Source organism: Bos indicus x Bos taurus, chromosome 3 (genome assembly GCF_003369695.1).
Source record: "Bos indicus x Bos taurus breed Angus x Brahman F1 hybrid chromosome 3, Bos_hybrid_MaternalHap_v2.0, whole genome shotgun sequence".
In the NCBI taxonomy this organism is placed as follows: domain Eukaryota; kingdom Metazoa; phylum Chordata; class Mammalia; order Artiodactyla; family Bovidae; genus Bos; species Bos indicus x Bos taurus.
In genome coordinates, this window is record NC_040078.1 from 8,745,565 (window position 1) to 8,769,888 (window position 24,324).

Below are 24,324 nucleotides of genomic sequence, written 5' to 3' on the forward strand. Positions count from 1 at the left end.
TATGTAACTTTAGTTTTCAAGCTGGTTTTAGAAAAGGCAGAGGAACCAGAGATCAAATTGCCAACATCCACTGGATCATCAAAAAAGCAAGAGAGTTCCAGAAAAACATCTATTTCTGCTTTATTGACTATGCCAAAATCTTTGACTGTGTGGATCACAATAAACTGTGGGAAATTCTGAAAGAGATGGGAATACCAGACCACCTGATCTGCCTCTTGAGAAATTTGTATCCAGGTCAGGAAGCAATAGTTAGAACTGGACATGGAACAACAGACTGGTTCCAAATAGGAAAAGGAGTTTGTCAAGGCTATATATTGTCACCCTGTTTATTTAACTTATATGCAGAGTACATCATGAGAAACGCTGGACTGGAAGAAACACAAGCTGGAATCAAGATTGCCGGGAGAAATATCAATAACCTCAGATATGCAGATGACACCACCCTTATGGCAGAAAGTGAAGAGGAACTCAAAAGCCTCCTGATGAAGGTGAAAGTGGATAAAGCTCAACATTCAGAAAACGAAGATCATGGCATCCGGTCCCATCACTTCATGGGAAATAGATGGGGTAACAGTGGAAACAGTGTCAGACTTTATTTTTCTGGGCTCCAAAATCACTGCGGATGGTGACTGCAGCCATGAAATTAGAAGACGATTACTCCTTGGAAGGAAAGTTATGACCAACCTAGATAGCATATTCAAAAGCAGAGACATGACTTTGCCAACAAAGGTTCGTCTAGTCAAGGCTATGGTTTTTCCAGTGGCCATGTATGGATGTGAGAGTTGGACTGTGAAGAAAGCTGAGCACTGAAGAATTGATGCTTTTGAACTGTGGTGTTGGAGAAGACTCTTGAGAGTCCCTTGGACTGCAAGGAAATCCAACCAGTCCATTGTGAAGGAGATCAGCCCTGGGATTTCTTTGGAAGGAATGATGCTAAAGCTGAAACTCCAGTACTTTGGCAACCTCATGCGAAGAGTTGACTCATTGGCAAAGACTCTGATGCTGGGAGGGATTGGGGGCAGGAGGAGAAGGGGTTGATAGAGGATGAGATGGCTGGATGGCATCACTGACTCGATGGACGTGAGTCTGAGTGAACTCCGGGAGTTGGTGTTGGACAGGGAGGCCTGGCGTGCTGCGATTCATGGGGTCACAAAGAGTCCGACATGACTGAGCAACTGATCTGATCTGATCTGAACTTTAGTTTTAAAAGATATTGTCAGTTTTCCAAAGTAACTGTGCCAATTTGGACTCTCCCTAGCAATGAATGAGAGCCTCAATTGAATCTCATCCCTGCCAACACTTGGAATTTTCAGTCTTTTAGCCATTTTGGTGCAGATATAGTATTCTCATTATTTTCTGATAACCAACAATGTTGGGGACCTTTTTGCTGCTTGTTTGCCAATTGGGTATCAGGTTTTTATCAAGTGCCTGCCTGCCGGTCTTCTGCCATTTTTTGTTGGGTTGTCAGTTATAAATAGGCATACCTTGTTTTATTGAACTTCATGTTATTGTAGGTTTATATCAACCCTGTGTCATAGAAGTCTGTTAGCTCTGTTTTCCCAACAGCAGCATTTGCTCACTTTGTGTCTCCTTGTCACATTTGGGTTATTCCCTCAATATTTCAGATGTTTTCATTATTATTATATTTGTAATGATGATCTGTGATCAGTGACCTTTGATGTCATTATTGCAATTGTTTTGTGTTGCCACAAACTGCACTCATAAGAGATGGTGAACACAATCAATTGTTAAAACGACAGCAAAGGATTCAGAATATTACATAAATTTAGTTGATAAAGAAGCAGCAGGGTTTGAATGGATTGACTTCAATTTTGGAAGAAGTTCTACTGTGGTTAAAATGCTATAAAACAGCCTTGCCGGCTACAGAGAAATCATTTGTTAAAGGAAGAGTCAATCCAAGTGGCAGAGCCTGACTCTCATTCTCTAACCCACTAACCCGCATCTGAGTGGAGACTACTCTGATGTGCATGATGGTGTGAGGGTGTGTTCTAACTTCATTGATTTGTATTCAACTATCAAATTTCCCAGTACCACTTACAGAAGAAGCTATCTTTTTCCCATTCTATATTCTTGCCTTCTTTGTTGAAGATTAATTGACTGAAGATATGTAGGTTTATTTCTGGGCTTTCTAGTCTGTTCCATTGATCCATATGTCTGTTTTTGTGCCAGTACCACACAGTTCTGATTACTGTAGCTTTGTAGTGTTTATCCGAAGCATGGAGGGTTATGCCTCTTGCTTTGTTCTTTTTCTTGAGTATTGCTTTGGCTATTCTGGGTCTATTATGATTCCATAAAATAATTTTAAGATTATTTGTTCTAGTTTGGTGAAAAGTGTCATGAGTAATTTGGTAGAGTTGTATTAAATCTGTAGATTGCTTTGGGTAATATGGGCAGTTTAACAATAATTAATATTTTTAATTAATTAATCCAAGGGTATGAGATATCTTTCCATTTCTTTGAATCATCTTTAATTTCCTTTATTAATGTTTTATAGTTCCCAGCATATAAGTCTTTTACCTCTTTGGTCAGGTTTATTCCTAAGAATTTTTTTTTGTGTGTGTGTGTGGGGGGGGTGATTTTAAAAGGTATTGTTTTTTCTTTTTTACATTCCCTTTCTGATATTTCATTGTTAGTGTAAAGAAATGTAACTGATTTCTCTGTATTAATCTTACATTCTGTTACCTTGCTGAATTCAGATATTAGTTCTAATTGTTTTTGTGTGGAATCTTTAGGGTTTTCTATATATAGTATTTTGTCATCTGCTAACAAATTTACATCTTTCTTTCCAATTTGGATACCTTTTATTTGTTTTTCTTGTTGGATTGCTGTGTCTAGGACTTCCAATACTATATTGAATAGAAGTGGGGAAAATCGGAATTTTTTCTTATTCCAAATTTTAGCGGAAAGACTTTCAGCTTTTCACCATTGAGTATTATGTTGACTATGGCTTTGTCATAAATGACTTTTATTATGTTGAGATATGTTCCCTCTATAACCAGTGTGGTAAGAGTTTTTTTTTTCTAATATCATGAGTGGATGTTGAATTTTGTCAAGTGCATTTCCTGTGTCTATTGAGATAATCATGTTTTATCTTTCCTTGTATGAATGTGATGTATCACACTGATTGATTTATGTATGTTGAACCATCCTCATGACGCTGGAATGAAAGCAACTTGGTCATAGTGTATGATCCCTTTTTATGTAATGTTGGATTCAGTTTGCTAATATTTTATTAAGGATTTTTGCATCTATATTCATTAAAGATATTGGCCTATAATTTTCTTTTGTTGTGTCTTTGTCTGGTTTTGGTATCACGATTATGGTGGCTTTGTAGAATAAATTTGGGACTGTTTCCTCCTCTTAAATTTTTTGGAATAGTTTGAGAAGGATAGGTAGAAATTCTTTTTGGTATGTTCGGTAGAATTCCTTAGTAAAGCTGTCCAGTCTTGGATTTTGTTTGCAGGGAGTTTTGTTAAATTATAGATTCTATTTCACTTGTAGTGATCAGTGTGTTTGAATGGTCTGTTTCTTCTTGACTCAGTTTTAGCTGGCTATATGTTTCTAGAAACTTGTTAATTTCTTCCAGGTTGTCCAACTTGCTTACATATAAACTATTCACTGTGTTCTCAGTTTTTTAAAAAATGTTTTTTTGTGGTTTCAGTGGTTAAAATGTCTTCTCTTACATTTCTTATTTTGTTTATTTGGGTCCTCTCTCTTTTCTTCTTGGTGAGCCTGGCTAGAGATTTGTTGATTTTGTTCACCTTTTCAAAAAATTAACTCTTGGACTTATTGATCTTTTCTTTTTAAAAATTTATTTATTTTAATTAGAGGCTAATTACTTTACAATATTATATTGGTTTTGCCATACATCAACATGAATCCACCACAGGTGTACACGTGTTCCCCATCCTGAACCCCCCTCCCACCTCCCTCCCCATAACATCCCTCTGGGTCATCCCAGTGCACCAGCCCCAAGCATCCTGTATCCTGCATCGAACCTGGACTGGCGATTCATTTCACATATGATATTATACATGTTTCAATGCCATTCTCCCAAATCATCCCCCCCTCCCTCTCCCACAGAGTCCAAAAGACTGTTCTATACATCTGTGTCTCTTTTGCCATCTCCCATACAGGGTTGTCATTACCATCTTTCTAAATTCCATATATATGCGTTAGTATACTGTATTGGTGTTTGTCCTTCTGGCTTACTTCACTCTGTATAATAGGCTCCAGTTTCATCTACCTCATTAGAACTGATTCAAATATATTCTTTTTAATGGCTGAGTAATACTCCATTCTGTATATGTACCACAGCTTTCTTATCCATTCATCTGCTGATGGACATCTAGGTTGCTTCCATGTCCTAGCTATTATAAACAGTGCTGCGATGAACTTTGGGGTACACGTGTCTCTTTCAATTCTGGTTTCCTCGGTGTGTATGCCCAGCAGTGGGATTGCTGGATCATATGGCAGTTCTATTTCCAGTTTTTAAAGGAATCTCCACACTGTTCTCCATAGTGGCTGTACTAGTTTGCATTCCCACCAACAGTGTAAGAGGGTTCCCTTTTCTCCACATCCTCTCCAGCATTTATTGCTTGTAGACTTTTGGATCACAGCCATTCTGACTGGCATGAAATGGTCCCTCATTGTGGTTTTGATTTGCATTTCTCTGATAATGAGTGATGTTGAGCATTTTTTCATGTGTTTGTTAGCCATCTATATGTCTTCTTTGGAGAAATGTCTATTTAGTTCTTTGGCCCATTTTTTGATTGGGTCATTTATTTTTCTGGAATTGAGCTGTAGGAGTTGCTTGTATATTTTTGAGATTAGTTGTTTGTCAGTTGCTTCATTTGCTATTATTTTCTCCCATTCTGAAGGCTGTCTTTTCACCTTGCTTATAGTTTCTTTTGTTGTGCAGAAGCTTTTAATTTTAATTAGATCCCATTTGTCTATTTTTACCTTTATTTCCAATATTCTGGGAGGTGGGTCATAGAGGATCCTGCTGTGATTTATGTTGGAGACTGTTTTGCCTATGTTCTCCTCCAAGAGTTTTATAGTTTCTGGTCTTATGTTTAGATCTTTAATCCATTTTGAGTTTATTTTTGTGTATGGTGTTAGAAAGTGTTCTAGTGTCATTCTTTTACAAGTGGTTGACCAGTTTTCCCAGCACCACTTGTTAAAGAGTTTGTCTTTTCTCCATTGTATGTTCTTGCCTCCTTTGTCAAAGATAAGGTGTCCATAGGTGCGTGGGTTTATCTCTGGGCTTTCTATTTTGTTCCATTGGTCTATATTTCTGTCCTTGTGCCAGTACCATACTGTCTTGATGACTGTGGCTTTGTAGTAGAGCCTGAAGTCATGCAGGTTGATGCCTCCAGTTCCATTCTTCTTTCTCAAGATTGCTTTGGCTATTCGAGGTTTTTTGTATTTCCATACAAATTGTGAAATTATTTGTTCTAGCTCTGTGAAACATACCATTGGTAGCTTGATAGGGATTGCATTGAATCTATAGATTGCTCTGGGTAGTATACTCATTTTCACTATATTGATTCTACCGATCCATGAACATGGTATATTTCTCCATCTACTTGTGTCCTCTTTGATTTCTTTCTGGAGAAGGCAATGGCGCCCCACTCCAGTACTCTTGCCTGGAAAACCCCATGGATGAAGGAGCCTGGTAGGCTGCAGTCCATGGGATCGCTGAGGGTCGGACATGAATGAGCGACTTCACTTTTACTTTTCACTTTCATGCATTGGAGAGGGAAATGGCAACCCACTCCAGTGTTCTTGCCTGGAGAATCCCAGGGATGGGGGAGTCTGGTGGGCTGCCGTCTATGGGGTTGCACATAGTCGGACATGACTGAAGTGACTTAGCAGTTAGCAGTTGATTTCTTTCACCAGTGTTTTATAGTTTTCTATATATAGGTCTTTAGTTTCTTAGATATATTCCTAAGTATTTTATTCTTTTCATTGCAATGGTGAATGGAATTGTTTCCTTAATTTCTCTTTCTATTTTCTCATTATTAGTGTATAGGAATGCAAGGGATTTCTGTGTGTTGATTTTATATCCTGCAACTTTACTATATTCATTGATTAGCTCTAGTAATTTTCTGGTGGAGTCTTTAGGGTTTTCTATGTAGAGGATCATGTCATCTGCAAACAGTGAGAGTTTTACTTCTTCTTTTCCAATCTGGATTCCTTTTATTTCTTTTTCTGCTCTGATTTCTGTGGCCAAAACTTCCAAAACTATGTTGAATAGTAGTGGTGAAAGTGGGCACCCTTGTCTTGTTCCCGACTTTAGGGGAAATGCTTTCCATTTTTCACCATTGAGGATAATGTTTGCTGTGGGTTTGTCATATATAGCTACTGATCTTTTCTATTGTTTTTTGATCTCTATTTTCTCTCTGATCTTCATTATTTTCTTCCGTATGCTGACTTTGGGTTTTGTTTGTTCTTCTTTTTCTAATTCTTTTAGGCTATAGGTAGCTTTTTTGAGATTTTTCTTATTTTTTTGAGGTGGGCCTATATTGCTATGAACTTCCCTCTTAGAACTGCTTTTGCTGCATCTCATAAGGTTATGTTTGTTAACTCATAAGGTTATGACATCATTATCTTTGATAACTCTAAAGGTTATCTCATGAGGTTATAATCTTTGTTATAAAACATAATCTAAGACTATGTTTTCATTTTAATTTATCTACAGGCTTTTTCTGATTTCTTTTTTGATTTCATTGTTGACCCATTGGCTTTTTAGGAGCACGTTGTTTAGTCTCCATATGTTTGTTCTTTTCTCATTTTTCTTTCTGTGAAAAAAGAAACAGTTTTCATACTGTTGTAATCATAAAAGTTCTCAATTGAGTTAAATTTTCAGTTATTTTATGTTTTATTTCTACAATTTTCATTTTTGCTGTTGTTCAATCACTCAGTCATGCCCAACTCTTTGTAACCCCATGGACTGCCACAAATCCAGGCTTCCCTGTCCTTCACCATCTCCCAAAGCTGCTCAGACTCATGTCCATTGAGTCAGTGATGCCATCCAACTATCTCATCCTCTGACGTCCCCTTCTCCTCCTGCCTTCAATACTTCCAAGCATCAGGGTTTTTTCTAATGAGTTGGCTCGTTTTCATTTGGCTCTCAGATCTTAGGGTTAGAACTAACAGAACCTAAAAAATTTCATTTTTTCAGGTAATTATTGCTGTACAATGAAGCACCTCCAATCTTATTAGTTTAAAACAACCACCACTTATTTAGTCAATGATTCCACTAGTTGGCAACTTGGGCAGAGGTCAACTGAGTTACTCTTTTCATTTCAGCCTGCACCATTTATGCAAATATGGTGAGCTGCCAGATTGGCTGGTGATGGTGGATCCAAGATGGCCTTAGCTTGCCCCGTGTGAGCTCTCATCCCCCAGAAGGCTATCCGAGTCTTGTTTATATGTCAGCTAGACAGGTTTCAAGAGAACATGTAAAGGCACATTCCAAGAGGCATGTGCAATGCCCCTGTAGATTTAGGCTTAGAACTAACAGAACCTAATTTTTGCTGCATTCTCTTCAAAAGGCCAGCCTGGTTACAGAGATGGGAAAGGGAACTATCTCTTGATGATGGAAAGAGCTACAAAGTCACATTGCAGAGAGCATGGCCACTTTTGCTTTCTATCACACTTGTTCTTTGCTATAATTCTCAAGCATATTTTATTTCCTTAAACATGTTAAACAAAATTACTTTAAAGCTTATGATTGATAACATTATTATTTAAATGTCCCTTGGGCCTAGTTCTCTTGGTTTATGGACATGTTTCTTCTTACGTCTGTTTATCCTTTATTTCATTTTGGACATTGTTGTATGAAAAATTTTAGAAATATGTAATGTGCTGGCTTTTGTTATTTTCCTACAGGAATAATTTATATTTGTCTCTAATAGGCAGCTAGATTAGAAATACTGGAGATTTTTTATAATGTTAATCCAATCCAGGGTTGAGATTATTCAAAATTTGGCTTTAATCTCTATGAGAGCTGGCCTATTCCTTATTCACCCTTACTTTTACTGTGTACCTCTTTGTGGTACCAACCCCAAATATGATGAATTTAGGTGTACCCACTTCCTATCAAGATGTTCTGAACTCCATGTTCTTTTAGATCCTCGAGTTTACTGTAAACTCTGCTCAGCTTCTCAGCTTTTCAGCTGCTTTTTATGGACTCAGAAGATGCCTCTAAGGAGCAGGAGTCAAAAATGCTGGTCTCACTTCTCTGAATTTCCTTCCTACAGATCTTGGACCTATAACTTTATATGACTTTATTAGCTCTCTGATGCTGTTAACAACATATGTTTATACTTTGCCCATTTTTCTAGTTATTTTCAGTGGAAGCATTGGCTGCATGTCTTAATCTAGTCTTCCATTAGTGGAATTAGAATTGCTTAGATGATTATTTATCTCAATGTTGACGTGTATGGTGCAGAATGAAAACATGTTCTATTTCCAGATCATAAATTCTCTGGCATCAAGAATCGTATCTTATTCATGAAGAGGCTCTGCCTTTTTAGGGGCCTGGGTACAGTAGGGATTCAGTAAAGGCTACATAATTGGTGAGTACAGTGCATGTCCTTTTTGTAGGTTTAGTAATTATTTTATTGTTCACCCTTGTTCTCAAGATCTTTAGATAGTGGCAGGATCTCAAGAGACAGTCACGGAGGTGTATAGCATAGTCTCTGCTTTTGGTCTGGTAATGAGCAGAGCCAGTTCAAGTCATAGGAATATGAATAGGATCTCCATGTGTTTTACTTTTAGGAGTGTCAAATCAGAGAATCATATTATATTCACCAAATAGTAATTATAAGTCTTTTAATTGTTTACTTAGTCTCTTGAGAAAATGCCAGTGTGAATGTATGGTTAGGAGTGAATGTTTATAATGCATGTGGACATCTAGAAATCTCTCTCCAATGCTCTATTCTCAATGTTCTCCATTTGAAAAAATATGTTTGTATAACTACCTCCATCTTCTGTTCTCTCCTGCAGATTCTCCCTGACCCTTTTCAACCCACTCAGACAGGCATCCACCTGTCCCTGCATCCACTGGGCCATGCTGCATAGCTTCCCTGACAAAAATGGCCACAGGAATTTCCACTTGTTTACGTTGATTGCAGTGGGGTGCTCTAGCATAGGCAATGACAAGCAGCTCTATGTCGCACTCCCATGGTCATTAGTCCCCTTCTTTGTCCTTTGGGAGGGATGTACTGGGATATACTTTGGTAGTATAGTTTTATTTTTCTCTCTTGATTTGTTTTCTATGGAACAATCCTGTGGATAATTTCTGGTAACTAAAAATTTGACAAACCTTAATGAATAATGATCACAGTCCTAAAACGAACACTTTAAGTGCTAAAAGAAAGGATTATGAATCTAGTTCTAGTTCTATGGGAGGACAGATGATGGAGCTATGAGTTCAGCTTGAGCAGTTAACCTTACTGGGTCTGGTCATTTGAAACCATAATTGAAAAGACACATGTACACATATTCACTGCAGCACTGTTTACAATAGCTAGGACATGGGAGCAACCTAGATGTCCATCAACAGATAAATGGGCAAAGAAGTTGTGGTGCATATATACAATGGAATATTACACAGCCATAAAAAAGAACACATCTGAGTCAATGCTAATGAACGTAGAGCCTATTTATACAGAGTTAAGTAGGTCAGAAAGAGAAAAACACATATTAACACATGTATGTGAAATCTAGAAAGATGAAACTGATGAACCTATTTGCAGAGCATTAATGGAGATGCAGATATAGAGAACAGACTTATGGACACAGTGAGGGAAGGAGCGGGAGATGAATGGAAAGAGTAACATTAAAACATGTATGTTACTGTATGTAAAATAGATTGTGGGAATTTGCTGTATGACGCAAGGAGCTCAACCCGGGTGCTCTATAACAACTTAGAGAGGTGAGATGGGGTGGGAGATGGGAGGGAGGTTCAAGGGGAAGGGGACATGTATATATATCTATGACTGATACATGCTGATACATGGCAGAAACCAACACAGTACTGTAAAGCAATTATCCTCCAATTAAAACTGAAAATTAAAAAATAAAAAGAATTCCCAGTAGTCACTGCTGGCCACTGTTGCTTACCTCAGCCCTACAGGGAAAGAGAGACTTCATATACGATATTTAAAACATACTGGTTAAGGATTTGTCCTCTAAAGCCAAATTGACTGGATTTTGGATTCATCTTTCTCTGTGTAACTTGGTCCAATTACTTTTAAGTTCTTTCTAACTCAGTTTCCTCATCTCTAAAATGGGGCTAAGACCCTTTTTGAGTCATTGTAAAGTGAAAAAGTAAAAATATGTACAGTGTTTAAAATCTTCCTGTCCCATAATAAGCAGTCAAGAAATTGTCACTGTTGTTACTTGTTTGTGGGCTCTTCAGACGAGGGCACAGAGCGTGGGGTAGGGGAGGCAGATAAGGGAGATAGACTTTCAGGTTTTCTTAGACTCCGGGCTCTTCATATGCATTTCCATCCTCTTGGTTTAAGGGAGGTCACATCCAATAATCCACATTGCTCAGGCTTGATACCCTTTCTTCCAGCTCCAGCATAGGTTCTCTTTCCTGTAATTCCTAGGTTCTACTGATCATGTGGTTGGAATCTCAGGAGAGCCTGTCTGGTTACGCCCCCGCAGCTTACAAACAAATACATACTCTGTTAAATGGAAGATTCAACCATACTCAAATTCAAGTAATTGTTTTACATGGTCTTGGAGCAATTATTCTGGCCGGATCGAAGTAAGGAGAACTTTGGGTCAGAATCCAAACTGTTTCAACAAAAGCTTCAATTTTACAAGCAAAGACTTCACTCTTCTCATCGAGGCAGCTCAGCCACAGGACAGTGGCCTCTACATCCTGGAGGTCACCAGTCACGCTGGGAATGTTTGGAAACACCAGTTCAATGTTTCTATATTTGGTGAGTCCTCAGGACAGCTCATCTTGCCCCTGTAACTCTTGCAGGGCTTGTATTTCCAGCATCTTTCTGATCAGAATCTCTGCTTCTAGATCGTGTTGAGAAGCCCCATCTGGTGGAGAAGTGGAAGGTCCTGGATGGGGGCATTTGTCAAGTGACTCTGTCCTGCTCAGTCGCCAGAGGTGGTGATGTGAGCTATGCTTGGTATAAAGGGAGTAATCTGATCCAGATACCTGGGAACATCACAGAACTGGTGGAGAACATTGATGTCAATGCTTCACACGTATATACCTGCAATGTCAGCAATCCAGTCAGTTGGGCAAACCACAGCCTCCAACTAACTCAGGGCTGTCAGAGTGACCACCAAGGTAAGTGGAGCACTTTGGGCAATAAGAGGGGCTGAAGGTGTGGAGCCCCACAGCCAGGCTCATTGCAAAGGAGACTTGATATGAGATCCCCTGACTGGCTCCTACAGAGCTTTGCAGCCCTTCCCAAGGTAAGCCTTGACCTCTAGGCATACAGTCCCTGTAAAACCAGGGCTGTCTTGGTTGAGGAAGAATTCTATCCCCATAAAGAACTTCCTTCTGGGAGATGTGAATTTCTCCTTCGTGTAGGGAATGCTTAGTTGTTTGATGAGTCACTGCCCTGACGTGGGTGCTGATCATTACATTCTTTTTCTGAGAGACTGATGGAGACCTCCTTCCTCCTCCTGAGTGATAACTCCCCCAAGCCATATAGTTTCCCAAGAGGTAACTATGCTCTGCACTGTACTCTGGGTCATGTGGTCATCAAGATCATCTTGGGGGTACTTAGAAGAGTTCGTGTTTTTTCTTTTTTTGCTTATGCTCATTCTAAGAGTTATCCTGAGTTAAGTTTTTTTTTCTTTTTTTCTGAGTTAAGTTTACACCACTTTTAATTATATAAACAAAGACTTAATGTGTGATTAGCATAGGTATCAGCATAGGGGACACAGGAAAAAACCTGCTGTCCCCATCCTCAAGGAACTTCTACCCAAATACAGCAACAAACTAAACACTCATGAGCAAAAAAGAAACAAGCTGAAGGAATATGGCGTGACAAGGACACTGGAGTTTTGTTCATGCCAACCATGGCTTCATCATTCACTAGCTCTCTGATCTCAAGCTGATTCATTACATCTCTGCACCTCAGTTTTTCTTTTGAGTAAACTAGGGATGATCGGAGAAGGCAATGGCACCCCACTCCGGCACTCTTGCCTAGAAAATCCCATGGACAAAGGAGCCTGGTAGGCTGCAGTCCATGGGGTCATAAAGAGTCAGACACGACTTCACTTTCACTTTCACTTTTCACTTTCATGCATTGGAGAAGGAAATGGCAGCCCACTTCAGTGTTCTTGCCTGGAGAATCCCAGGGATGGGGGAGCCTGGTGGGCTGCCGTCTCTGGGGTCGCACAGAGTCAGACATGACTGAAGCGACTTAGCAGCAGCAGCAGGGATGATAATAATAAGTATCTCACAGAAGTGCTGCTAAGATTATAATTATGTTTGTAAGGAGGCTAGTCAGCTGGCACCTGGAACATCAGCTCATTTCCCTTCTCCCCATGTTGGTTGGGTTATGTATCAGGCTACATTTGTGACACAAATGTTAAAGTTTGAATGAAGAAGAGCAGTGAAGGCAGGAATAACAGAAGGTGATATGGAAGATTGCCTGGCACATAGTAGGTGCCCAACAAATGTTTGTTGAGTTAAAAACAAAAGAATGAATGGATGTAACCTTTGCTGTGCCAGATGTTTTACATATATTAAAGTCATAATTAACCCCCATGTGTAGATAACATTATCTCCTTTCTCTAAGTGAGAAAACAGGCTCAGAGAGGTTAAGGACATTATCCAAGAGCACGGAGTCTATAGAATTAGAATCGAGCCAGGTCTGTGAGATACTAATACCCATGATCTTAGCATCACTCAAGGGAGGTTGCCCAAATGAGCAGGGAGGTGACTTTGATGGTGAATTCACAGGGTGGGAGGAGACCAGCCACCTGAGAGGGGAGTGTGGTTCTGAAACAGATTCCGCAGCAGATGGAGGGAAGGGAGAAGAGAGAGGGCTTAGCACTCAAGGCTCGTGTCTTTCATATCCCTCAGATTTCACCTTTCTGATCATTTTGGTGAGCATCGTGATTCTCCTCGTGGCACTGTTCCTGAGCACCCTCACCTACATCTGTGTGTGGAGGAGGAAGAGGAAGCAGTCACGTAAGTGCAGAATCCCTAGATGTGTCGCCTGATTTGACATCGCCAGTGGCATGTGCCTGGGCCCCCAGTAAATTGAGCAGTGTGTGTGTGTGTGTGTGTGTGTGTGTGTGTGTGTGTATGGTTGGTGGAGGGGTGGCAGTGGCCGCTGGGCCCTCTTTCTGTTCTTGCCCTCTGGGGTAGCTGCTGAATGCCTACAGCCTGTTCCCCAATGTGCAAATGTGCCTGCAGTCTGTCTGGCCTGATAGAATAGGTATGTCAGGCGAGGTTGCTGCCACTGTGCTTTTCAGGTATCCTGGAAAAACAGTAACCTGCCTACTTTCTAGAACTTTCCTCAAGGTCTAAGTCATATGGGATGGAGATGGGACTGCCAGAAGTGGAAGCCTGGATGGAACATCTTCTGGAGATCTCTGCAGCTCTTTTCTTTGCTTCCCTCCTCTAACAGGGACAAGCCCAAAAGTTCTGACAATCTATGAAGATGTCAACAACCTGCGAACCAGGAGTAATCAAGTACGATATGCTAGGGGCTGGGATTTCTCTCAGTTAGTCTGAGAGATATTCTTTGGAGGATGGCCATTCTGGGCAGGGGGAGAGTGAGGACCAGAAAATTGTCCTCAGTCCTCCCCATATATCTTTTCTCCGTTAGCCTCTTAGCTCTGGCCATGGAGAAGAAGAGGAAAATAAGGGGGCAGAGAAGACAAAGGAAGCAGAAGGGGATCTTGGTGCCGAATTGTACCTACTGGGAAAGGATGCTGCCCTGGTATCCTCATTTCTGCCTGGTCTCACCAGCCAGGATAAGCTCCAGGAAGAGTCCAACCTGCTTGCATTTTGTGTCTGACCACAAATTCTTAGGTCCTTGCAAATCCAAGTTTATTTTTGTGGGTTTCTTAATCATTGCCCAGGCTGGGTAGGATGCCAGTCTGACTAGACAAAGCGCAGCAGTTTCATAGCTGGCTCTGTGACCTATGCTCACAGTATTTTTGGAAGAAGATGCCTGAGTCTGGCTGAGGTGCTAAAGAGTAACCAGGTTGGGGCAAAGGTTAGCTCCTCTGGGAACGTCTCTGGCCAGTCAGTATCTGCAGGCTGTTGGGCCGACTCCTCCTGTTGTCCAGGGGGTGTCAGAGAGGAGGAAACCGCAGGGGGCTGTGCTGCCCCTGAGCAGGGCAGGATGTGGGGACAGGCCTTGGGGAAAGGCAGTGCCCAGCTGAAATGCCAGGAGGGAAGGGTGATGGGTGTAGGGAGGAAGGGCCCTCTTCCCACTCCCATTCCTGATACTTCACTTCAGGAGGAAGTCCCAGCAGTGGAGCTCCTCTTGGTGACCAGTGTGAGGCCCTGTGAGGCCTCACAGAACAGAGAAGCAGCTTCCTAAAGGTCTAGGCTTTGGAATTAGGGAATTTAGAATTAGAGCAGCTCCCCTGGCCTCTTTCCTTGGAAGAATGGGGCATGAAAAACTGCAGGAGACTTTGTTTCTCCCATCACTATTGGATGCTGGTACAGTTCCCGGGAGCAAGTGCATCTTCCAACAGTCACTGATGCCCAAATACTCAGTAAAAATAGGCTTTCCTCCCCAGCAGAATAAAGATGACTTTAAATTAGGTAAAAGGAGAACGCAGGGGAAACTATTTAGAGTGAAAGAGACCTGTTGGGGACTGAAGCCTGTTACTCTGCTTCTGACTCAGGTCTTCCTCCTTTGTGGCCCCATCTCTCCACGGCCTGTCGCTAGTGTCCCCAGGGTTCTGCTTGAAGGCTTATATCTCAAGCTTCACGTGGTCCTGGCTTTGACCTTTCTGGAGATACTTTAGTCCGGTCTGGGCAGAAGAGAAAAGCATAAACTTCTGTTTCTTGCCAGATGCCTTGAGTCTAGCCTCCGAGGATGGCTGATGCTTCCCTGCTTCTCTCAGTGCCGTCCTGCTTCCAGGGAGCTCAGCTTGTCCCTTGTCTAATGGACTGTAATGGGCTCCATGGGCTCTCCCCGAGCCAGAGCTGGCAGTGTGTACTCAGGGCATCATGAAATGCCACTTCCCCAGTCTCCTGTGGGGCAGGGCTGAAGAGGGGAGCAGGGAGGGAGTGTGCTCCCTGCCCTGGGCCTTGGCCAGGGCTCCACTCAGCACTACAGCTGCATGGGGCTGGATTGAAGCCAAGGGCAAGCTGGCCACCAAAGCTGGGTCTAGAAAGGAGGATTTGGAGCAATTAGGGTCCCCAAATTTGTGTCCTTTGGAGTGGGTTACCATTTTCTTCTCTAGGGGATCTTCCCGACCCAGGGATTGAACCTGGGTCTTCTGCATTGTAGGCAGATTCTTTATTGTTTGAGCCACCAGGGAAGCCCCTTCTTAATAGGTAAGGCTCAGATTAGAGCCCCACCCAAAGCTCAGCCCATTGTCAATAATTACACTGCAAATTTAATCAGAAAGTCAGCAAAGGCAAGTTTCTAAGTTACCAAAGTAAAGCAAGTTACAGGAGACTCCGTTATGCAGGGTAATTTGATGCAATTCTTTCACATTTGGGTGGTTTCTCACTCATGACACTAACTGCTCCATGGTGAGTATCTGTCCCCATCCTGAGATGTGCAAGGACCACCTCCTTCCCATGCTCCCCGGAGCCCCTTTTCTTATCCTGTTTCTCCCCAGTCAATTCAAGTCCAGACAGACACAGCTGTCTGCTCATGTCACCATATGTCCCTTTACTATCTTTTGTGCAGGAGCAGAAACCCCTTGGAGAAGGGAATACCATCTACTCCACGATCCAGGCCCAGGTACCACTCTGGTTTTTAGAATCCATCCCATGCCTGCCCATGGGGGTTTCCTAATGCCACCCTAGAAACTCACACCCTTGAATGGCAGAGTAAGACCTTGGTGCTCCTGGAGTCTGGAAGACAGCTTGGCCTCAGTTGCGTTACGTTGTTTGTATAGATGAATGCAGTTCTGGAATGTCTTGACAGCTGAACAGGGCTGGAAAGTCGGACACAGACATTCTTTTCTCTTCCATGCTCGGTAGCAAGGGTGGTCCCGTGGGAGGAGGAAACTTGTCAGGGGACTCAACTTCTGTTTTCTCTTCCTGATGCTCCCTGTACTTGGGACTTTGTACTTTTCATTCTCGCCCTTAACTATACCTGTTTTCAGGAGAAAATGCATCTGTGTTGTTCTTTATCTAATTATGACCTAATAATAACATTTCCTAAGCACATAACATGCCGTTTTCTTATTGAATCTCACAAAACAACCTCACGAAATAGGTCTAATAGAAACCTCATTTCGTAGATGAGGAAACAGACTGTCTAACTAAACGTGCTCAAGGCCGCATAGCTCTGCTGTGACAAAGCTGAGCCAAATGATTTTCGAGTCTTCTCTCTACCTCTACCTACTTCATCTTTAACATTTTGGGGTTGTAGGACTTCGTCCATAGACTAGAGAAGCAACCTCTAATAGTGACTGCTAAAGTGACTGTTGATAATCCAGGGTGGGGCATCTTTTTCAAAAGAAATGCTGCCTCCTGGCAGCCAGTGATGAAAATTCCTGATAAAAATGACTTTTTTTTTTTTTAACACTAAGACTTCAAGCAACAAACTCTTTAGCTTTGTGGCTAGGTTGCAGGGCAAAGAAAACTCCTAGGGGATGATGATAAGCTTCAGAGGAAGATCAAGAAATGAAGAAAGAGAAGAAAGGGAAGGGGAAGAGGACAAGGAGAGGCAATGCAGGGAGAGGAAGAGAGGAGAGAAATGGAAGAGAAAGAGGAAAGGAGGGAGGGAGGCACCCAACCACTCAGAGCCACTCTGGAATTCCCAAGCTGGGTGTTGCTTTCTCTTGTTCCCCTGAAGATGATGTTATTTGCTGATAATGGGTCAGAGTGTGTCAAAGAGAGATGTAAGGACAATTTCTGGCTTCAGCCACTCTGAATTATAACAAGAGGAATTTAAATAAATGCAAGGGAAGAGCTCCTCTCAGACTGAGATGCTGGTGAGAATGAGATTTCTCCTCTGAGCAAAAAGAGGATGGTTACCTGCCTTTGAGAACACCTGGTTCAGGTCCAAAGAGGGAAGGTGTGATGTCAAAGGGAGCTATTGAGGTGTTGAAGAGAGAATCTTGGAGAGTCTGAGGTTTAAATCCTGCTTCTATTGTGAGCACACTGTCTGACTTGGGCTATTTACCCTTTTGGAATATCATCTGTAGAATGGGGCAAATTATGATCATTCTTATTTTGTAGGAGTGTTATAAGGGTTAGGGGAGGATGCATATACAGAATAAGCACTCAGCAACTAGCAGCTATCTTTAATGGCAAAGCAGGACTAGCATTCAGGTTGTCTGACCTCCCAACTAGTCTGGGGTTCTTTTCACTAACATCTCGAGCTTCCATCTGGGGAAGATTGAGGGTGAGGAATGGAAGAGATAGATGCCTGCCTCCCTAGGATTGTGCTGGATGTGTGCTTCTGAAATGGCTTTGTTTCTGTTTTCTTTAGGCTTCTGCTTCCACATCACAAGATAATGCAAATACACTGTATTCATTGGTACAGGCTTCCTGGAAGGTAAGTCTTCTCCATGGGCTGCTGTTTATACAGATATGTATTTTGTCCATGCATATGCAGGTATGTGTTTGCAGAGGGTGTGTTGTGTGTCTGCGTGGGTGTACTTCCAAGTGAGTTGTCTTCCACTGTGTGTATTTGAGTAGCTTGTGTGAAATGACTGTTTAAATGTTAATGGGTCAACTAGAAATGCCTTTCTGGTTCTGTTTGGGGAAAAAGAACAGCTCTGAGATTAGGAGGAGAGTTGGTTTCTCTGTGAGTTTTTGTGAGAGGCAGTAGACCATCAAAGACAGAAAGGAGATGCTTTAGACCTCCTTTCTGCTTTAGTCCTCATTAGACCAGCTGAGGCTATGCTGAGAGGTCCTGGAGAGGTTTTCAAGGCAGGGGCATATAATCTACAGCTGGAGGAGTAGACTGGGCCAAGAGAGACACAGTGTTGACTTTTAGATGAAGGTTCTGGCCAGTCACCTGCTGCTGGTGGTCTCTAGACTGAGGTAACCCATCACAGGCCCCTTGAAACCTGCTCCAAGCTGAGCTCATGGCTGTTACCTGTGCCTGGGACCATAAAGTAGGGCATCTTAATGCCCCTGGCCATATTTCTACCTTGGAAGAAAGAGGGTGGGAAGAAGGTTAATTCCAAGGCTGGAGTCACAGTATGAAGCCAAAACCTTGCCACTGTAGTGTGGAAGCTGGGAATCTGCCAAACTGTGGGAGTGTTGCACTCATATGGGCCAAGGCTCCTGTGTTTGTGTCAAATGGAGGAGAGGGTTTGGGAAGATCTTTAGATTTTTCTTTCACTCCCCTTCTAATAAGTCATTAAGTCAACTTGGATTCTACCATGCATGTGTACTAAGTTGTTTCAGGCCTGTCTGATTCTGCGATCCTATGGACCACAGGGTCCTCTGACCATTGGATTCTCCAGGCAAGAATACTGGAGTGGGTTGCCATGCCCTCCTTCAGGGGATCTTCTTGACCCAGGGATTGAACCTGCATCTCTGATGTTTCCTGTATTGGGAGGCAGGTTCTCTACCACTAGTGGCACCCAGGAAGCCCAGATTCCATGAGAGATATTTATATTTAAATTATGTTGTTGTTTGGTTGTTAAATCATGTCTGACTCTTTTGTGACCCCAAGAACTGTAGCCCACCAGGCTCATCTGTCCATGGGATTTATCAGGCAAGAATACTGGAGTGGGTTGCCATTTCCTTCTCCAGGGGATCTTCCCAATCCAGGGATCAAATCCTCATCTCCTGCATTGGCAAGCAGGTTCTTCACTGCTGAGCCATGAGAGAAGCCCATATTTAAATTATACACTGTAGTTTATGAACATATAGTCACAGACACGTGATCATATGCTTTGGTATTAGGTTTTGAAAGCTCCGTATACTACTGAGAAAGCTTCTGAGTTCCCACGTCTCCAGTGTTTCTCCGTGTTCAGGGTATGGGCTAGGACTGGTACTTAAGTGTGTGGCAGAACTGTTTACATGAACCGTGCGTATGTATGCTATGTGTTGAAAAGATACACAGTTTGAGGCAGTGTTTGAATTAGATTTGTCTGAAGGGTGTGTGTCTGTGTGGGTGCTGGGAATACGTGTATGTGTGAATTTCAGGGGTGTGTGAGTGTGGTTGACTTTGGTTCAGAAATATCATATCATAGGCAAGTGTGTATTGTGCCTTCTTTGGAAACCATGGGCACCATTGTTTACTCCCGGGGTAGAAAATTCTAGACCATTCTGGGTGAGAAAACTTCAGGGACTTTCCGGGTTCTGAGTCTCCTTTGGGACCTCTCACATCAGTTAAAAGTAAGACACTTCTTAACTTGAAGTTAAGCATTCTTTCCCCTCTGAAATTCCAGACTGGATCCAAGAAGACAAAACAAAGCCCATCCTTCGATAAAACTATCTACGAAGAGGTAAGATTCTGGAATTCTTTCTGAATGGGTTTAGTGCTTACAGCATAGCCCTGAAATCACACGTGAGAAAAGTCATCCATAGCATCTCAGAGTTGGAGGGATTTCAGGGATCTTCTAATGTGAATCTTCATTTTAGAGATGAGGAAGCAGAGGTTCAAGAAGAGCTATGGTCTAACCCGAGATCTTATCATATTTTGGGGATTTGATTCCTTTTGGGGAGATCTTTCCCCAATATTCATTTATTTATTTGGCTGCTCCAGGTCTTATTTATGGCATGTAGGATCTTCAATCTTTGCTGCTGCATGTGATATCTTTAGTTGCAGCATATGAACTCTTAGTTGTGGCATGCGGGATCTAGTTCCCTGACCAAGATTCAAACTCCAGCCTGCTGCATCGGGAGTGTGGAGTCTGAGCCACTGGACCACCAGGGAAGTCCCCAAGACCGGGTTTTAAACTAGGGATGTCCCCAGACTGGTTTCCCAGCTGTGGGCCACACATTGGATCTCTTCCATGGATATGTGTGTGTTGGGAAGTGGGGAGCACAGAAGGGAGGATAAGTGAATCTTAATGATTTCCCCAAGTTAGCAAGTAATCGGGCATCACTCCAGGACACATATAATCTTCAGCTGCTGCTGGGATGGACACTGCACAATGGTGACCATTGAGCCTGGCAGCTGGATTGATTCTCATCAAGCCTTTTAGGGAATGGAAAGTAGGCACTCAATGTTTATTGGAGGTTTATTGTGTATATATATGAGTGGTAGCCTGCCAGTGACTTCACGTGCACTATCTCATCTAATCTTCACAGAATGCTACAAGGTAGTATAATTACATTTCCTATTTATACCCAGAGAATTTAAGGCATGGAGAGCACCCTGCTCATCAGCCTCATATAACACTTGAGCTTCCACCTGTGGCCTGATAAAGATGTTGCCACGGGTCACAAGGGAGAGTGTGGATGGGTGCCTGCTGGAATTTCTGGCATTGGGCTGCGGCCCCACATTTAAGTCAGCTGGACAGTCAAGGTGTGTAGAGGGCACTGTGTGGGCCAAGGCAAAGTGGGTCATGAAGAAGTATGGTGTCCTTAAAAAGCACTAGAAACGGAGCCAGAAGAACTGGATTCAAGCCTCTTACTTCTTACTAGTTGTTGACCTTGAGTTATTTCCCTTACCTAGCTGAGCTTCCTTTTGTTATGAATGAGGAATGCGGATAATAATTTATAGCCCACAGGGCTGTTATAAGGATCTCTTAGTGGGACAGTCTGAAGTTCTTCTTTTCTTCTGCAGGTTGGAAAAAGACCTTCCAAAGCTGAGAACCCTGCTCGACTGAGTCGCAGGGAGCTGGAGAACTTCTGCATATATTCCTAGTTGCCATGGCTGTTCTCACCCCTCTTACAGCCCAACTTCTGCTTTGGGAATCAGCACAATGGATGATGCTTCATGATTCTCTGCAGAGTGGTTCCTTGTCTGGAGATGATATGAGTTTGTGCGTGGTCTATATTTGTTTGAAAATGATTTCTTTTTTTTTAACATTACTTTTATTTTTGTAAAATATAAATTTATTTATTTGAAAGTGATTTCTAACAGCTGCTTTAAGAACAAGGCTGTTAAATAATATCTCAACTTACAGACAAGACAAGAACAGATAGAGATGTTGGGTAGTTTCCAAAAGACAACACAGCATGTCCAAGTGCTGGTCATCTTCAAGTGCTGTGTAAATATGTGATGCTATTACTATCACATTAAGATTCTGTTTGCCTGGTTTTCCCCTGGTGACTCATCTTCACTCCTCCCTAATCAATGATGACCACATTTCTAGACCCTTTCTTTGCCCAGATCCATCTTCCAAAGAGGAAGGAAAGATAGTGGGGGCTCAGAGGAGAAAAAAGAGGTCTCTCTGTGAAGGTATACTGGCAAGTTCTCCAAGGAGGCCAGGCCTGGGCTATATAAATACAGAGGAAAAACTTCCCTACTACATATTAAACTTTACCTCTAGCCATCTGGTCACAAAGGGGTGTGGGCAGGAGCAAGAGTAGATGATGCAGATCAAGCCCACCGCTGAGTGGAAAAATCACCCAGAGTCCATGCCATCCTAATAATCGGGCAGTGGAAACAGCTTTGCCTACAGAATGATGTTTGATTTACAAAAACACATTATTAGACATCTATTTTGGCTTCTTTACACATTCCTCACTATTAGAAACAGTATCATTTAAACTCTGAGTCCTGATGCGCCCCATGGCAAACACTGGAGGGAGGGCTCAGGCAGCTGAGCACTTAGGAACCAAGCACCTTGCTGGGCTCCCCTGAGCCTTCAAGCCAGACCCTTCCACAAGACTGTGGGGAGCAGGCTGAAAGTCTGGTTGAGCCCAGGAAAGGGGGAACTGGAAGAGGGCCTGGTCAGAGACCCCAACGGGTAACATTGCACAGAGCCTGATTCTTCAATTGCCCCAGTCTGTGTTTAAGGTATGAATTTAATATAGAACTGTGCTATTACTTAAAGGCAGTTTAAATTTCTTCTCTGAAATTTAGGAAATAAAATGTAAATGGGTCTCTGCCCTACTCTGTACTTTCCCTCTCCCAGCCAAAGGAGAGGCCATCAATTGTGGGCCATCAATAAACACACGCTGTTTGACTCCTGCTGGAGAGGAGTCTGGACTCCTAGGGAGCTGTCAGTTGTCTCCTAGCCCTGTTCACACTGGAACAGCAGATTCTAGGAATCCCAGATCCCAGGGGCCACTTAGTTTTGGGGGATAGCCACTTGCTCATGCCCCTCAGATCCTTCTCCCCTGTGGGTGTGTGATTGGTCAAGCTAGCTTCTTCCTGGAGACTAGTTGATAGATCACATCTGGGAGAAAGTGTTGGGGTACAAATTGGAGGATATATGCAAAAGGATGGGAAGAGGATCCAAGGCAACTGTGGGCAGCTGAGCAGCTGAGTCAGGAGTTTCGTGAGAAGAAGGAGTAGCAAATTATAGGGGTCACAGCAATTCAGATGAACAGCAGAGATACTAACCATTGCCTACTGCTGGCCTTTTACATGTCCTGAGTTGCACAGATATTGAATTGGGCAGATTTATTTAAGGAGCACATGAGATCCTATGGGTCCAGGGACTTCTGGGATGCTCTATTCTGAAGTATAATAATGATTATCATTATCATCTTATATGTCTTTGTTGAACTCTGTGATAATGTCTTAAAAAGATAATTATCGGAGAAGGAAATGGCAACCCATTCCAATATTCTTGCCTGGGAAACCCATGGACAGAGGAGCCTGGTGGGCAAAAAAGACACGACTGAGCAACTAAACAACAACCAGCAATGGAGGAGCCCAGCCTGTGCCTGAAGGAGAGGAAAATCCTCCTTCCCCCTTCTCCCCCCTTATTGTGCCCAGTGTGGAAGCAGGGTTGTTGCAAAAAAAACAAAAACAAAAAACAAAAACCAAGAAAAGCTTCATTGATCTACATTAGTTATCACTGATCTACAAACGTCATGAGATGCGTGGGAGAAAGAAGACTGGGGGCAGGATGGGTGCCTGAGGAGGAAGAGGGAAAAGTTGGAGCAGAAAGGGAAGGAGTTTGGAGTGACTACAGAACTTTAAAGATGAGCGATAGCCACAGAAGTGGTAGGAAATCTGAATGTATTTGTAACTGCACCCTCCACCTCTTCTGTACCCTCATTAACAAAAACAGAATGAAAACATCAGTTACTACTCCTCAGTGCTTAGTGGAGTTGGATTTATGTTCTTTTCTGTGTATGGTGCTGGGCTGACATGGGTTTTGAGTTGGAAGCAAGAAAGCTTCATGTTTGAGGGGGTTGAATTATTCAAATTGAGACTTATTTCAACTTATTGAAACAAATGGAAACTTATTGAATTATTCAAGTTGAAAATGAACCCAGGACACTTTTCAGTATATTTGATGTCTGAGGCACTTGACACCAGCATTTACTTACCAATGGTCATCAGAGGCTTTACAGACCTCTGAGTTGCCAGGTTTTTGTTCTTTATTTTATGAAAGGGGCCACATGGCCATGGTCTTCTATAGTGGGGTCAACTCATACTCAGGGAGTGAAGCTGCAAAATGCATGTGGAAAGCAAAAGTGAAGTATAGTCAAAATTTCCATTTAAAATACTGGAATTCAGGACTTCCCTGACTGTCCAGTAGTTAAGAACCCATCTTGCAATGCAGAATACCCAGATTCAACCCCGGTCCAGGAACTAAGATCCCACATGCTGCTGGAAATGAAGCCCATGCACCACAACAAAAGATCCCACATGCCACAACTAAGACTCAATGCAGCCAAATAAAAAAACAAATAAATAAGTATCCATGCAATGGCCAGCCAATAAACAAAGCAGTAATTAAGCTCCTGCTGTGTATGAAGCACTGCCTGGCTCCCCGGGAGTACCCACGGCAGGCCACAGAGGACATTCTGATTCCACAGACTGTGTGCTGGGGCAGATGACAGTGGAAGCACAGTATTAAAAAACACAAATGGGCCGCAAAACACATGTAACACAAGTGCACACAAGAGTATCATGAATGTAAGTCAAGAGCGGTGTAACTTATAGGCAGGGAGACGGGATGGAGGCGACTATTTGGGGGAGAAGAGAGATATGGCTCGTATACATCTGGACATGAAAAAAAGGAGGAAAATTCCTTTGGGGTAAATACGGGAATCTTATACAG

At 42.4% G+C, this 24,324-nt stretch overlaps 1 protein-coding gene across 3 annotated transcripts in view; it reads left to right on the plus strand.

The window, feature by feature from the left end:
* The window catches only part of CD244 (CD244 molecule), a 39,212-nt gene extending 15,860 nt beyond the window's left edge, over window positions 1–23,352 (plus strand). The window contains exons 2-10 of one of the 3 annotated variants that reach the window (XM_027528331.1): window positions 10,647–10,985; window positions 11,075–11,350; window positions 13,103–13,210; window positions 13,653–13,717; window positions 13,854–13,967; window positions 15,906–15,959; window positions 17,661–17,726; window positions 19,579–19,635; window positions 20,922–23,352. In XM_027528331.1, coding sequence (XP_027384132.1) covers window positions 10,647–10,985; window positions 11,075–11,350; window positions 13,103–13,210; window positions 13,653–13,717; window positions 13,854–13,967; window positions 15,906–15,959; window positions 17,661–17,726; window positions 19,579–19,635; window positions 20,922–21,002 — 1,160 coding nt within the window. In that variant the 3' untranslated portion in view covers window positions 21,003–23,352. Of the gene's footprint in view, window positions 1–10,646; window positions 10,986–11,074; window positions 11,351–13,102; window positions 13,211–13,652; window positions 13,718–13,853; window positions 14,060–15,905; window positions 15,960–17,660; window positions 17,727–19,578; window positions 19,636–20,921 lie in introns of those variants that run through there. The other 2 variants (XM_027528332.1, XR_003508812.1) reach the window with 2 other exon arrangements.
* Window positions 23,353–24,324: the final 972 nt, after the last annotated feature.